The sequence below is a fragment of the Battus philenor genome, unplaced genomic scaffold (assembly GCF_028537555.1).
Source record: "Battus philenor isolate CCGP_79_NKW_IND1 unplaced genomic scaffold, ilBatPhil1.0.hap1 SCAF_6, whole genome shotgun sequence".
Classification (NCBI taxonomy): Eukaryota; Metazoa; Arthropoda; class Insecta; order Lepidoptera; family Papilionidae; genus Battus; species Battus philenor.
In genome coordinates this window covers 2,557,518-2,574,071 of record NW_027181726.1, presented here as the reverse complement: position 1 = coordinate 2,574,071, position 16,554 = coordinate 2,557,518, and the positions used below count along the sequence as shown (strand labels likewise).

At 32.8% G+C, this 16,554-nt stretch overlaps 2 protein-coding genes across 2 annotated transcripts in view; one reads left to right on the top strand and one right to left on the bottom strand.

Moving 5' to 3' along the window:
* Positions 1 to 8,461, bottom strand: part of LOC137930262 (peroxisomal acyl-coenzyme A oxidase 3) — a 29,159-nt gene extending 20,698 nt beyond the window's left edge. The window contains exons 1-4 of the mRNA XM_068773480.1: positions 8,297 to 8,461; positions 7,982 to 8,114; positions 5,241 to 5,402; positions 3,572 to 3,730 (exon numbers count right to left, since the gene is read on the bottom strand). Of these exons, the coding sequence (XP_068629581.1) occupies positions 3,572 to 3,730; positions 5,241 to 5,402; positions 7,982 to 8,110 (450 nt within the window). The 5' untranslated portion in view covers positions 8,111 to 8,114; positions 8,297 to 8,461. The remainder of the gene's footprint in view (positions 1 to 3,571; positions 3,731 to 5,240; positions 5,403 to 7,981; positions 8,115 to 8,296) is intronic.
* A 2,609-nt stretch (positions 8,462 to 11,070) lies between these two features.
* The window catches only part of LOC137930640 (protein outspread-like), a 316,015-nt gene continuing 310,531 nt past the window's right edge, over positions 11,071 to 16,554 (top strand). The window contains exon 1 of the mRNA XM_068773956.1: positions 11,071 to 11,522. Within this exon, the coding sequence (XP_068630057.1) occupies positions 11,406 to 11,522 (117 nt within the window). The 5' untranslated portion in view covers positions 11,071 to 11,405. The remainder of the gene's footprint in view (positions 11,523 to 16,554) is intronic.

Sequence of the window (16,554 nt, the reverse complement as noted above, 5' to 3'; positions counted from 1 at the left end):
TTTTCTGAAAAATATGTCATCAGAATCCACATTACTTTCCGGTCCCCCTAACAGTGAAAAACCTCACATAACTCTAACTCCTTAGAGACAGGGTATCTTGAACATCCGGAAGATTTTCCCCGAAAACCACAAAAAATGCCCTCTTTAAATCGGTGCCATTGGAAAAATTGGCAGGCCTTTATGATTATGGCAATTTTGTTTTCAAGTCGCGGAAATTTTGAAACAAAACGGTTATATCACGGGCGGAAATATTAAAAAAATAATGAATTATGTTATAATCAGGATCATTATGTTTTTAGCTCTAAGACTTCTACAGTTGGCTTTGCATTTGATGTCATGTACGTCATGCTACCAGCCGGCTAAGGCTTTGTGGAGCTTCATCGATATTGGGCCCTAAAAATTTACTTTGGGTGATCGCAAATCAGTTACATGGAAGACGTACACACGAAGAGGGACTATACACGAGTATAGTGTTGTGATTGAAGCGTAGAACAAGTTACACGAAGCCAGGGCTACTAGGCGATCGGGAGTGACTCGGGCCTCTCTTAACTGCCCTCCCTTGAACGTGGGTTTGGCGGACACGGCCGCCTGTCGTGGGTATTTATGAGATGTGTGTTCGGAGCATCGAGCTCTATGAGGGATATGAGGTGAACATGACGTTGAGAGAACTTCTCTAGTTGAATATGGGCCTTCTATTGGCTGAATCGGCCTATAACAGTATCCAAGCCGAAACCAAAAGTAAACGATAACATAGAGTTAATTGGGGTGACGCTAGGAGCTGAAGAACCGGTGTCTGCCTAATTCAAATGCAGTCGTTATCAACTATATATAATACCTATTATATTTCAATTATATATAATTCCTAATGTAATTTTAATTAACATTTTAATCAATAGTAATAACGCGTTTATGGTAATAGTGTTAGCTGAAGAAAATTTAACTGTGGTATGCATATAATTTTACCGTTTCGTCGGAATTATCGTCGGAAAATTTTAAGTTTTTCCTGATAAAGATTCCTGTTTTTTCCCACACTTATAGTTGTGTTTTTGTGTAAGTTTTTTCGAGTTGTTTAAAGACATTTTATTACCGATTGTTAGACGCTCACTAATTAATAGTTTAAAGGAGTTGTTTTTAATAATATTCGTGTGTTTGACGTTATACGTTTAATCATTTCGACATCGTGTTCGTTGCAGTACTTTTAAGTAATTACTATATATTATTAAAACATTTAATTATTTAAATCGAGATATAACTCTGAAATACGACATATTAATTATACAATCATTTTATTTTTCAATTGCGTTATAACATAGCATATGATAGTTAAAAACACACGATAATAATTCCTACATTTTTAAAACCATTCAGTATTGCTTTTATCACAGTTAATCGTATAGTGAATACCATAACAGTATTACGAAAATCGTAATAGTTAAAATACCATCTACGATATTGTAATATAAAAAATTCACACGGATTCTAGAATCATCTGATCAAATGTAATCATTGTCGTTTCAGTCCATAGACGCCATAGGCCCAAAGATATCTATTGGATGATAAATCATGATCGCTTGTGTATTAGCAGTGAAAATCATATATAATTAATGCACAAAGTGTAAATTATACAAGATTGTATCCCGGGAATCGAACCTGCGTCGTACTAAAGCATGCAGTCTTCTACAACTGCCTTTGCTAAATCAAATGTAAATACTACACTCTAATGAAACATTGTAACAAGCCCGCGCTTTAATTCAATAGCCATGCAAAAAATGTCCAATGCCGAACTACAGGAAACGGAAGTAATTGTTATAACGAAAAAAAAAATCCAAACATTTCTTACGTACCTTTTTTTAATGCTAATAATAAAAGTCGACGATACAATGTTATCGTTTTTTATTAATCGACACTGACATTAAGGTGTTTATATAACAACCGAAATGATTCAAACAAAGCAAGTGAATGTACATGTTGGTTTACAATAATGATATTAAGATGAATAGGGATAATAATGTATACGGTTTTACTTCTGCGAGTTACGACTGCAGATTGCGGTAAGGTTCCTGGGGAAACAATTTAAAACATTGCCACTTGTGTTTTTAAAATTAGAATACGTCTTCTCTATTTGATAACTTTATTAGTAAAATGTTTTTTTTTTTGTGGAAGGACAATGTACCTTATTTATATTTCTACTGTGGGCTTCATGAGGCAGAACTCTGAAATCGCTTTGTCTGCCTTTTATCCGATTTAATTTTAGGTAGATTTTTACAACGCATGTAAACAAAATTAAAACAAGATAAAGCGCTGCTGGGATTGTTAGGAACCGGACCAGGTCAAGATTTTGCCACATATATTGAGTGACAGTTAAATCCGTGGTCCCGTTTCTACTCAAGGGTTCCTCGGCTTCATGGAACAGTCGTCCAAGTGACCTTAACAACATCTTAATCCCATAAAAAAAACTATGATACAGTTCCATTAGAGGAACAGAAATTATTTACGGAATAAAAAGTTTAAGTTAGGCAACCTTGATACCTGGTGACTCAAATCCGCAAAAGTTACTTTTCTAAGTTAACCCATTGTCGAAAAAAAGAAAAAGCGACACAAAAAAAGAGACAGCGGTTTTTCATTATAAAAAGTGGAATTAAACGCACCCATTTTTTTAAAAATAAATTCCTTATTTTCAATACAAAAAGTATACGTAGCAAAGTACTGTTTATCAATTGCAAAACATTATTTCTGATTATTTTTAATAATTTTTACACTTTGATATTTCTTAGTAGATATGCCGACTATCTAATATATAAAATTCTCGTGTCACGGTGTTCGAACTTGAACTCCTCTGAAACGGCTTGACCGATTTTTACCAAATTTTATATGCGTATTTAGTAGGTCTGAGAATCGGCTACTATCTATTTTTCATACCCCTAAGTGATAAGGGTTGTTCACCCTTAAATTTTTTTTTTTATTTTTGACGAAATTTTTTGTTTTTATTTTTTTATGATACAACATACAAAAATACATACAACCCTAAATTTCACCCCTCTTCGATCAACCCTTATTTTTAAATTGAAAATTAAAAATATTTTTTTCCAAAACAACGTTTGCGGGATCAGCTAGTCTATATATATATATTTGTACTGCAACCTGCCTCCTTAGACTTACGCATTGTATTGTATTCTCAATGTTATCTTGTGTGAACTTAACCGTAGTGCACGCAATAACAAGCTTTTCCGTATACGGACGGAACAAAAGCTGACTGACAGTGATGAGAGAAAAGGTGAAGGACGGCAGTATAGCATCCCTCATGGGAGACGAGGGAAACCGTCACATTTTTCTTCAGTTTTGTTAAAAGGTAGCTGAGATGCAACAAAATGGAACAAAACAAAAGTCGGATAAAATATAGAGGATAGAAAAACGAGAAGTTGCCAATGACAGGTGTTATATGAAAAGAATGATATCTTATAATTAATTCTTATAAAATCTATTTTGGAGAACTTAAAAAATATAAATATAATAATAAAATATTATGACAATGGCGAATGTCCATGGAAAGATTGCATCTTAAAAAGCTTACCTCACGGTTCAGTATTGTGGCTTCGTAGAACTTGTGATGACGCTCCGTGCCGAGGGAGAGTAGGGCGTTAGAGAACAGGTATATACCGATGGCCATTTTGACGGAGACACTCGGATTGAGTGACTGGACCGCCTCGTTGATTGTCATGATCGCGCGAGTCTGTTGGACACACACTAGTTCAATTTGTGTACGAAACATTAAAATTAAACTTGTAGAGCTTGAGTCGGAGCATCTAAATCATGGATGCACAGACCGCGGCCCGCGGGCCGTAGGCCGCATGCGGCCCGCCAGTCGAATACTGTTGCCCCCCTGCAGCAAAAATAATACTCTCGTACATTCGAAAAATATTGAATTCTATTCCAGAATAAAACCAAAAAACTTTAATTACCTATACTTCTGGCGGCCGGCCCGCCATCAGTTCATGATTTGCCCGAGTGGCCCCTAGTCTTAATAAGTCTGTGCAACCATGACCTAAAGTGTTTATTAAACTCCTATGGCCTCCCCAGTGTATTATAATGAAAATTTGAACAATTAAAATTACTTCGAGAGTCACTTAAACTCTTGTGTTGAGCGCAAAGATTGATATAAAACACTTCGTCAACTATTCTACAACAAAAAATAATTTCAAAATAGTAATTCTTTAATAAAATCAATATTTATTTATACAATGTTAATGTTAACGATAACTTTCATACTCTATTAAAATAACTAAGTATTTATCTGTGGTAAACTTTTAAGTTCAAAAACATAATTACATGGTATGTACATAAATTTTCACAGAGCATTGATGCAGAAAAACTATGATTAAAGATCAGATTTTAATTTCCGGTGTTACTATCATAAAACATAGCTTAAACACAAGTTAGCAACATTTGTTTAACTGCCACTATTTAACAAGAAAAAAATTCTGTCATTCCTTTTTACAGTACCTTTAATGATTATCCAAATATGTTAAAAGTATATAGTTTTTTCATAAATACAGAGATATCTCATAACACTCCCAATTTTACCTCTAAGCTTACTACTGCTCCCTAAAAAACTTCAGTGCCTACTATGTGGTTGTAACCCACACGAAACCTTTTATCTCAACCAGTTTTTCCCTACCTTTTTGTGCCATGCATTCAAGCCTTTCCAAAATTCTTACGCCTCCCCTATATTACAAGCATAATTTTAAAATTAATGTGAAATGCATAGACGTATCGTCTCCATCTTTGAAAGAACATGGACACCATGTTGGGAAACACTGGTTTAAACAATTTTCATCTATATGTAAACCGGTTTGTTTATAAACATAAAAATTCATATTATAACAAATTAAAACATATTAAGCATTAGTAGTATTGTACTTTATGATTATAGGTCACTGGTTCAAGTTCACATCATCATTGGCCACAAATGATAAAGAAAAACAAGAAGAAGAAATGTCACATAATTAGAACCTAATATCTAGAGATATATGACATCCACCAGTCTATTGGGCTCCCTTGGCAGTGGACTATATCTCACTATCTCACTCAGTGGCAAGATTACAAAAAATTTTAAATTACTTAAGGCTGTATTTTCAAAATCTTTACAAAAATATGGTGTACATACTGGCCAGTAGCTTTAAAACTTAATTCTATTAAGATTAATTCTATGATCTAATTATAAGTAGTGAATGAATACTTACCCTTTTGCTATAGGTGGAATTAAAAATTTCCTTTGTGACAAATTTGTACTCGTTAATTTTCTTCACCTGGAGCTGAGTCAGTCGCTTTTGTTCCTCGACAGAAGGTGTGACTTGATTGTGAGCGAATAGAGGATCTCTTTCCAGAATGTGCCATATTTTGTACTGCGTAAAAAGAAATTTCATATTTACATAACTGTAACTTCTTTATTGTTATAAAAATAATAAAGGAGTTACAGTTTAAAATACTTGTTACTAATTAAAAGTAACAAGTATTTAAAAAAAATATATATAACAAAACTTGCAAATAACTTTCATTAAAAAAACATGTCTACTTATAATAGATGGGTAAGCTTTTCAATAATAAATTAAACAATTTTTTTGTTAAAAATTAGCATATCAAATATACATTTAATGTATTATATGTTAACTTTTAAATATTGTTAAATAATATTAGGCAAGGTCTTTTATTTTTCTTTTCTTGTATCAAGTTTTAAAATAAAAATGTAAACTAATTCAGCCAATTTACTGCATATTATATCTTCCTGCACACTTCTTATCTACATTTTTATACATTATGAAGAAAAAATAATTATCAACACTTCCCTATTCTTGATCCAGTAATAAATTAATAAAATATAAGTTAAAAAATGTGATAAGGAATTATAGTTAATAATTATTATTGAGTTTTATTATATGTTATTGCTTATAACAATTGATTTTGTGTTAAACTCTATACTTTTTAACATAAAAATCCATTATAATGGGTGATTGGTTTTAAGTGTAAAAGCTAACATTGAAAATATTTTGTAGCTCTTGTCAACACTCATTATCGTTTACACCTATTTGCAATCAGCCTGTATAGTGTCAATTATGTTACCTTAATTTATTTTTTATATTGGAATGCAAACACCTATAACTTATGATAGTACGAAGTCTGCATCAAGAGATCGTAAACTATAATTCAATTTAATATATAGTATTTCAAATTTTAAAAACACTTTATCATAACATTGTCTATCATCTCTGAAATCATTGATTTTTTTAGGATGTGCTGTACATTGATTAAAAGCCAATAAGGAATATGTTCACCCCTTAAAAGCTTTTACATCTTAAAGCAATCACAATGTATGGGCAAGAATTAAGGGTATGTTTTTATTTATAGAGTAATAACTATACTATACTAGGTGTCAGTACTGTACAATCATCTATATTATTCAAGAGGGCATGATCGAGTAATGCCTTTCAATAACCATTCATTTGAATTTTGACATTCTCGACAGCATTACACAAAAGAAGGACAGCACTACGGCAAAACTGTTTATCCAGGATAGAGTAAATAGCTTAAGGTCCCAAAGACACCTCTTCTATTTAGCCAACAGACACCTACTGTAAGGCATAGACCTCGCCAAAGATGATCATGATGACTGGTTTTAAATGCCATGTTTTAAATGCCCACATTCAACAAATTTTCGCAACCTAAACTATGTCATCAGTTCACAGTAACACAGCCAATTCTGTCTTTATGAGAGTGAAATTATGTAAGAAAAAAATGAGTGTACAGCCACAATTGCTTTGTTAAGAGTATACAACTAAGAAGAAAAGAGTGGAAATATGTGTATCTACATCTACTAAAAAAGCAAATACATTCAAATCAAAACTATATGTTAATTTTAAATTAACATTGCGGCAATCTTTGGGAGAGGCAGTGGGCATTTATTGGTCGACATAATGATAATCATGGCATAGAACTTGTTTGATTGATTGACATTGAGTTTAATTTTGAGACTGTAACATTTCTGTAATAGACATGAGACAAATTTTAAAATAACCACATATAAGTTGTATTCAGAACAAGCTCTGCCTGCAACTTTTGCCTCATGAAATTCAATATAAAACTATTTACTTTTTTTTCATTTGAGAATTTTTCTAAAATAAGAGTAGCCTTTGTTACTCCTTATAACATCAGCTACCTGCCCGCTAACAGCTAACAGATTTTTTTTATAAAATTATGATTAATGTGAAAAAAGTCTGAGCAAAGCATACATATTTATTAATATTGTTTATTATATACTTCATTATAAACAAGAAATAACATTAGTTTTTTTTTTAATTTTATATCGAGATTTGCCTTTTAATAAATGATAAGTTGTATACTTATAAATAAACCTTTTTTCATTTTTACGTTAAACATTTTGTCTAATATTTAACATTTATATAAAACAAAATGTACACAAATGTATGTAAATCTTACAAAGTTTATTTAAACCCTTCATTGTTTAACTACAATTTAACTACATTGTAACTCCAAAAATTAATACCAATTACTTTAACTATGAATAACAATAATATGTGATAGGTTACTTATCTGAGAATGTATAATCTAAATATTTAAAATAAGCAATCATTGTGGCAAAATAGTTGCTCCAAGGTCAATTATAAATATCTAACAGAGTTTTTATATTGTCAATTTATCTCAAAAAATGATTAAATTAATTGATAAAATAAAATAACGTAATAGGCATTTTCCTTTATCACAAAATATAAATAAAATATTTATATTTGAGTGAAAATACTTAAGTACATTATTTAGTTTAGTTACGTCGAAAAATGTACTATACTAAAAATCAAAAAGAAGACTTAATAATAATAAATGGAGAAAACAAAGATTTTTAACTGTAGAAAATATTTTGGAATAATCATTACGATATTTTGAATGTGTTGTAGAAATATATACCTCTTACCTTAAGTTTTAATAGTTCAATATCTCCTTCCAAAGATAGTTTAAGGCGTTTCCAGTTAAACGATGCCGTGTTTCTATAAACGTCCAGGGGCCCACTAAGGAGATCTGGAACAAAACTTAGGTCTTCCATGTTCCTAAAAAGAAAACATAATTAATGTACCGCAAGTTCTATTATTGAATTAAAATAATTATTTTTCTAATAGGTTAGTTTCATTCCGCCAATACATGATATCAAATAAAATTGTTAATTTTAAATTAATGTGACTGCGGCTAACTTCTTTTAACATTATAAGTTATTAGACAATATGTGTCTTACCTCAACAAAAAATAACAAAAGGACTCAATTTATAAATGCTATATGGTCAGCGCTTTGCCGGCTTAGACGAGACTGAAAATTAACATTAAGCAGCGTGCTATAAAAGCGAAGATACGTCTGAACCGATAAGTCGACTATGAGCCGCGCGACAAGCGAACATACGACAGCCACCTCAAACGGACGTAATTTAATCAGTTTGACAAATGTCAAGTCAAAATACAACAATAGACAAGAGACAGCCCATAAACTATTAAAAATACAACATAATTTTATTACAAAATAATGTAGTAAAAAATAGTAAGTAAAAATTGGATTATAACAACACAAATTTCGTCAGAAAAAAACCTAATTAGTGATAAAACTTGAAAAATCGAAAAATAAGAAATAAAGCGAAATACAAATCCACTGAAAGTGTCGATATTCCATACTGGTATTATTTAAAAAAATGTGTTATGTAAAATTAAGATTTTGTAGATAATCACTTTGCTGTCATCGTATAAAATCCTTTACATCACACATAGGATACTATTCGAAAGTAATGTTTTAAACTTAAATTATGTACTTTTTAATAGGTACTTTATAAAAATGCGTAATTCTTAAAAAAAAAGCAGTTCATTCAAAAAAAATACCATTAACTCGATTAAAAAGTAACCACAGTTTTCCAGTACAAAGTCAACTCTTCACCGACTAAGAAATGAAACAGTTGAAGTCAACAAATTATTTAACAAAAATTTTAAATATATTAAAGTTCCATCTTAATTTGATTCATCTCTATAACTGGACTTCCATAGTGACAAAGGAACAAGAATTTTACTGTTTACGTGTAAACAGAAAATATTGTGATGGAATATGAGGACTATTTCAGTCATGGAACATTTGGTGCTATTTCAGAACCATTTCTACAACACTTTATTATTCATTGAGATCTGGGGATGTTCTGAAGGGGTAAAAGACAAGAAATAAAAAAAATATTTCACAAGTAGTCTTAATAAAAGGATTGAACGATAGAATATGAATGCGGATTTCGTTTTTAAAGAGAATGTCATCCAAATCTTTTTGTCTAGTTGTACTCACTGTTCGAATAAGAGTTTTGTGTTTTGCACCACATGCTGCAAACTTGGTTCAAATAAGCTGATTTTTCGATATTTTAAACTCACAGAGTTCGGGGATTTTTTATTGCGACCGGACAATTTTAGGGAAATCTAAGAGTTCCCGGAGCAAAATCATCGAAGCTCTGGCCATGTATAGTCGCTCTAAAAATGGGATTTACGCTCCAACATCGTTCGAAATTTTTTTATACATGAAACAAACTCACTTTCTTTTAATTCTATAACAATTTGAATGTCAAAGGGATGGAGCTTAATTCTTTTTAAATTTCATGCGTAGTCGTTTATGGAAGTACTAGTGAGATTGATATTATTCGTATTGAAAGTCGTAGATTTTTGTGTAAACTGCTTTTCAACCTGTTTAATATTTTTAATACAAATATAAATTGGAAATTGGACTACTCCCAGTCCAATCGCCAATTGTCTTCTTCATTTGTCATAAGGACATCAAGTTTTCCTAATTTGGGACCCTGAGCTACTTTCAGCGATGTCCTGAGTGAACTACGTGAGACCTAGGTCCAATCGTAAGAACATAGTACCGTTAGTATTTACAGCGGTGCCATAAGCCGCGCGAACTTAAAAGTTAGTGGCAATGAAGAAAACCCCCTATGGAAGGAAGAAAATCCTCAAAAAATTTTCAGGGAAACAATGCGTTTAGGCAGCAGAAACAAAAAAATAAACATATTAAACACACGAAATAAAGTTCGAATAGCAAAAATTATATAATAATAATTACACTAATTACAAATAAAATTGCCGATTTCAATTATTATAAATTGTCAGTCTATCGTCTCGTTCGCCTATCGCGCTGTGTATCGCGTCTGACACAAGATGGCACCACAAGAGGAACTCCGCAAGTATTTTGCCAGATGGATGAATAACGCTGCAATATGACATTAATTTTAAACTATTTACACAAGAACCATTTACACTAAATGTAAAATTTGTTATTATTCCGTCGTGACTCGGCAAAGTTAAATGTTAGCGTGTTGTTCGAAGTGGATTAATGCTTTCAGATCACGTCAAGGCAACCAACATACGCGTTTAGGGGCGGAGGTAAGTTACCGCCGGCGCATGTATCTGATACTTCTTCTATAAAATACATGTGTTAAGTGGGTGGAAGTGCTTTACCACCAGAGCATGTTGGCGAGGAAAATAATTGCCAAGATGGTGTATTTATTTACGTATACAAAAAGTATTTTCATTTTAAATGACACGTATATGACGGCAGCGACCATATCTATGGTGGTGTCCAAGTTCAATTCACGCAAGAATGATTTAACATAAAAGTATTGTGCCCGTTGTGGCCAATAACATAAAGCGTGAACACTACATATGTAATAAACAAAAAAGCGTCATCTGTTGGAAAGAGTTAACAACTAAACACGACTGCAAGGTTACTTAACCTTCGTACTATAACTAAGTACCTAAAATCGTCAATAGATGTCGGGACCAACTACTACAAATTAAGTAATGACATGTGCGAAAAGGACAAAAGAGATTCATGACGATGAGGGAAAGGGAGATGGATGTATCCACTACTACATTTGTATGTTACAACCACATTGAAATTCTATTACAAGACGTAACAAGAAAAGAGAAGTTGTAAAACAACAACTTTGTGCGCCGCTTGTGCTGGGTTTTCTATCAGATGTAAAATGGACGGGCGGTCGTGTTGCTGTGCGCTCGCATGCTCCGCGTGTTTATTGTAAAATCGATGTTTATTTTGACGTGAATACGAATATTGTTTACGCGATTGTTCGACTTCTTCGGGGTTCGGTTTCCGTGGAAGATTGTGTAGTGCATGTGTTTTTGTATGACGCTAACGCTCACTTGCAGTGATTTTGCTGATAGCTCGCTCACCGGTGGGTGCGCGCGTGAAAAACTACGTGTTCCGTTCTTGTAAAAAAAGGCGAATAGTCACAAGTGTTGGTGTATTTAGTACCATCATGCTGTGTACGGTGACATAGTGAACGCTGAGTAAACCCTGACCTCTGACAATCATGTCTGGGCGCTCGGATTGCAGGAAATTTGCACCGAACATCTTCAATAAGAGCAAGTGCACTAATTGCTTCCGACAAAAAGAGGAGCACAGTGCAGAGGCCTTGGAATCTAATCGGGTAAGCTTCTTACAGTCGTCCAAAATGTTGCTCTCGTACGCACGAGTGTTTTCTAATCACCAACACCATGTATCATTTGCGTGTAGTTATTTGCATGTGTGTGTAGGCTGGCCAATGTTTAAGTGTTGATCTAACGGAATTCGTCAAGCTAAAAAATGTTGAGAACAATATGGGTAGGTAGAAAGAACCACTTATGATGATTATCTATTCGAGTGACGCATTTGTGCAGACTACCTCAAATTAACAGAAGATAAGAACCATAACAGCAGGATTTTTTTAAATACACCCGCTCAGTTTGGAATCTATATATACAATGATATTTAATATTCATTATGTATATATTAACAATGATTAATGCGGTATTGTAAACATTATAGTTTTGTTACATTGGCGGCAAAATAAATTTACTTCAATGGAATTGTCAGCATGTATCTTGTTAAGATCTCCTTTGGTGCTTTATAAACGAAAGTGGACAATGTTAAAAAAATAATTTCTCTCCGTAACAGCCACTATATATTTGTAACGAGGTTTACATTTTTGTTTCGTTTTAAAATTCGACAAAATTTTAAACGTCCATAAGAGAAAGTGTTAAGAATTTATTATTATTTTATCGTATAGCAAAACATGTTATTATATTAATTTTATGTCAAACATATTAGTTATTATGTACCTGTCCATACTTTTGACATATAAGTACAATTATTTGTCATTTAGTTTAATGAAAGATAACGATTTAATTTCGTTTTGTTTGAAATTGTTTTTTGAAGTGTTAATGTTATTCGAGCAGTTTTTCGTATATAATGACTTTGTTGTGAGAATAGTTTATTAGAGTGATTGTAACAAGAAACTAATTTACCGGTTTACGATTTCACAAAGCGTTAAGCATTTAGTCGATAGGGTGTTTTGTTATAGATAAAAACTCTTCAAGTGGTGAATGTATAGCTAATTTTATAATCACCTAATATAAACTGATCACTTTGTAATATGATAATTTTTTTTTTGGTATTGAAATGCTACAGGCATAAAACTTCTGACAGTACGATGTCTGCAGGGACAGATAAAACACAATATTTAATTTTAACATGTAGTAATCTGACCTATGAAAACTTTTTGCTTACTGTATTATCATTGTATAATTAATTATTTCTGAAAACACTGACTTTTGGATAGTTGTGTAGTAAAGTACTTTTCTATGTCACATTCATGTCTATTTCTGTATATCTGAAAATAATGTGGTAACCGTTGACTTCCTTGGAAGCGATGTTACTTAGGACATGTTGGTTCTATAAAAACCTGGGCGCGCCATGGTAAAGTACCGTAGTTGCGTTCTGTCAGCCACTTGTCCGAGAATCGACGAGATTTATGTAAGTCGCTGTCGGATGCTGCTACGAAAATGGATTTCGCAAATGACTGCGGCATTTACGTCGTATTCGCTGACGTTGAACGTTTGATAATTTAAACATTACATTTAAAATTAATATAAAATAATATTATATTATTAGAGTATGCATATTATTGTTTCTGAACTAGTAATAAATAAAGTTAATAATGTAATTATTGTATTTACTTCGACACCACGGTGGGATGTTGCGGTATAGTAGGCGAATATATATATATTTTTTTATTAAATAAAATGACAAGACGAACACGGCGTTTAACTTTGCATTTATATGCAGAGTACTGCAATGTCTTGTGACATACTACATCTTCGTTCGTTACTCTGTGACATGATTTCACAAGACATTTAACCGACAGTCATATGACCGACAGGTATTTGGTCAACAGAAACGACCATAGGTCCATAATCCTTTTTGTCAAAATCATAGGTTATTTTATACTTTGATTGATATTTTTAAATTTAATCAAATGTTGAAAATCAATAAATTGCATTAATGTTAGGCTGAAATAAGTCATTATTTTATATAAATGTATTCCAAATGTCACTTATTTCGTCAGTCGTTTAAATAATGTTTTGATACTATTTTGCACTGATATGGTTTACTACAAAAGGTACAATAAAACGTTGGACAATACAGGCTAATGTCAGATTATAAAAAAAGTGACACGTATGGGAATTAAATACACTTGACCCACTGGCCAGAGCCATATCTATGTAGTTTCAATTAAAAAAAAAATTAAAACATTTGGCGGCTGTTCTCCACGCTCTGCACACGGAAACATGTGTCGACACGTGTTATCAGTGTTAGGTAATTAGCGCGTTATCATTGATAAGATAAGCGAGGTTCGTGCGCTGACGTAGATGGTAAGTGTTATGTATTACACTACGTTGTTATTTAAAGAGTTTATAATTATAATTTATTTAAATACATTTTGTTATTTGACATACGGCACTTAGCTCACTGTCAAACAACGAGACGAAATCTAATGTATATTGTGTGTGTGTCAGTGAATATGACAAACACATATAAATATATACATTAAACATTATGAAATGTAAGATTTAAATATGATTTTTTTTGGATTAATGATTATTTATATATTTTATGCAGTATTAAAAAATCTTTTATAAGAGTGGAGTCTTCTAACCTTTACCTATGCTTAAAAGAGTGCACAAGAGACGACTTTGTGAATAAAAAAATTATATAATTATAAATAAATTTTACCTTTATTGCTAAACGTGGCGCCATTCCTGGAAAGCCTTGGTCGATGGTTCTTAAGTAGGTACACATCTATTTATCCGAGTCTGTCCGTTATTGTGAGGCTCATCACCACCCGCACCGAATCCGCCCATCTGGTTTGTGATCGCCCTCTTGGTTTCTTTACTTCTACTTTTCTGACGACAACCTTTATCGAGATTGCCTCTGAGTTAAGTAAGTAGTTCATAATTCGCTTGTAAGAGAATATACTAAGTTTATGTATTTAATTATTTTATAAATTATTGTACGTAAATAATGGGAAAGGACTTATATGATAAGTCCTTCGGTACTCTTTATACGCAGTACATAAAATTTAGACATCCACTACTATGGTTTACTCCGTAGATTTCCAATAAGACCTTTTGGTAGCGACTTGCATCCAAAGTTTTCTAAAGACTATAATAAATTTATTTGTCAATTTTGTGGACGTCTTATATTGCGCTTGCTGGTCTGTGGTCTACACTCCTGGACATTAAGATACTCCCGCTGTCATTTTAATTGGTCGATCCGTTGGTCTATGTCGTTTAACTTCGTTCTTCTACGTACATCCTGATTCCTTATACTAATGGAGAAATCCCGAGCACAACCTTCACCATGGATATTTGAGCGACTTTCAACACTAGTATTACTTAATCAGTAATAATTATACATCAGTTAGAATATTTAAGGGCATGCGGTTGCAGTTTTCATTTAAAGGATATGTCACTCAGGTTTAATATCAGTGGTTCTAATATTTCATATAAAAATAAACCGCGTTCAAACATTAAAGTTCGGTCGCGGCGTAAAACTGTCAGCGGAGATGCAATCAACCGGCGACTCCGGAGTCAAATTTCATTACTTTATATCGTCAAGAAAGGACACGTTGGACCGTGTGCGTTGACTGTCGACCTTTTGTCGCAGTTAAACAGAGTAGTGTTTTGTGAATACAGTAATACCCCGCTTTACGCGACCCCGTTATACGCGGTTTCACTATAACGCGAATTGCAAATTTCGCGCTCAAATGCCTCGAATTACGCAAAAGAGTGCGTATAAATATAATGAGTCATCAACTTCTCTATGGTGTCTTAACCATCTGTCAAACAAAAACAGTGTTGGGTGTTATGAACGTATTTTACAAGAACGTAAACAAAAACGTTACCCAAAAGACAATAGATGTATTTTTCCATAAAAAAAGAGTATGTATTGCATTAAGGGTTCCTAGAATTAAAGTGCTTGATTATAATGATTTGTATTTTTTGGTCATAATTTTTGACTATGTTTAATCATAAACCTCGTTATACGCGAATTTCAGTTAACGCGATTTTTTTTGGAACGTATCCCTCGCGTAAAGCGGGGTATTACTGTAACTATATTAAGGAGAAATCGAATCAAACCTCATTTAGATTTATAGAGTTTAACCACCGTTTGCGATTCGTATTGAGTGACATTGGAGAATTCTGAAAAAAAATGCACATAAATCAGTTGATTTAATTTTTCTACATATACAGGTTGCTTACAGTTGTAAAATCTTTAAATAGATAAATGTATAGCTAATTTTTCAGCAATATGCGTTAAAGCTACACCTATTTTCAAGCATCCATGTATAAAGGGATCACTATGAAATAGGTTATAAATATATTTTATATTGGAACGCTACTGTACAATAACTTCTAGTACAAAGCCCGAAGAGATAGATAGTAAACAATAATTGATTTTAATGTGTGAACACGAGCCGGTAGACGTAGCGTGGGTAGGTAACCCCATAGGTGGGCTGATGATATAGTTAAGGTCGTGGGAAGTCGCTGTATGCGGGCAGCGCAAGACTGGTCAAAGTGGCAGTCTTCCTTCCTTCTTGGCGATCCCATTAATTGACAGTAAATAAGACATAAATTCATCCCTTTCAAGCTTTTACACCTAAAACGAATCACTCTGTGTATATTAAGTCATGTGTTCGTGATACGACATTTAACCCTTAAATGCATGACTTTTATTTATACTTTTTTAAAAAATATTTATCTTGTAGATAAATACACTAAAAGGCAGGGCAAAAAAATGTATATAATATTTTTTTAAACTTTTTAAAAAACCTTATGTTTCATATATACAACACTATGCATTTACTCTCTCATTTTACGTTTAAGTGGTATATTGCAGATTTACATCATTATGCATTTAATGGGTTAAAAAGCGAAAATCTTTTACTATCTGCCCGACAATTCACCGTAAATAAAGAGAGCCATTAATCAGACGCTCGCTCATAATCAGGCAATAAGTCGTGCCGGCGCAATGATTGTTTCGTTACATTCGTAATTACGAGCGGCACCTGTTACAACACGGTCACGGTAACCCCGATGGGGCCCGTTCGTATGTCTTCACACAAAATAGTAATAGAACTT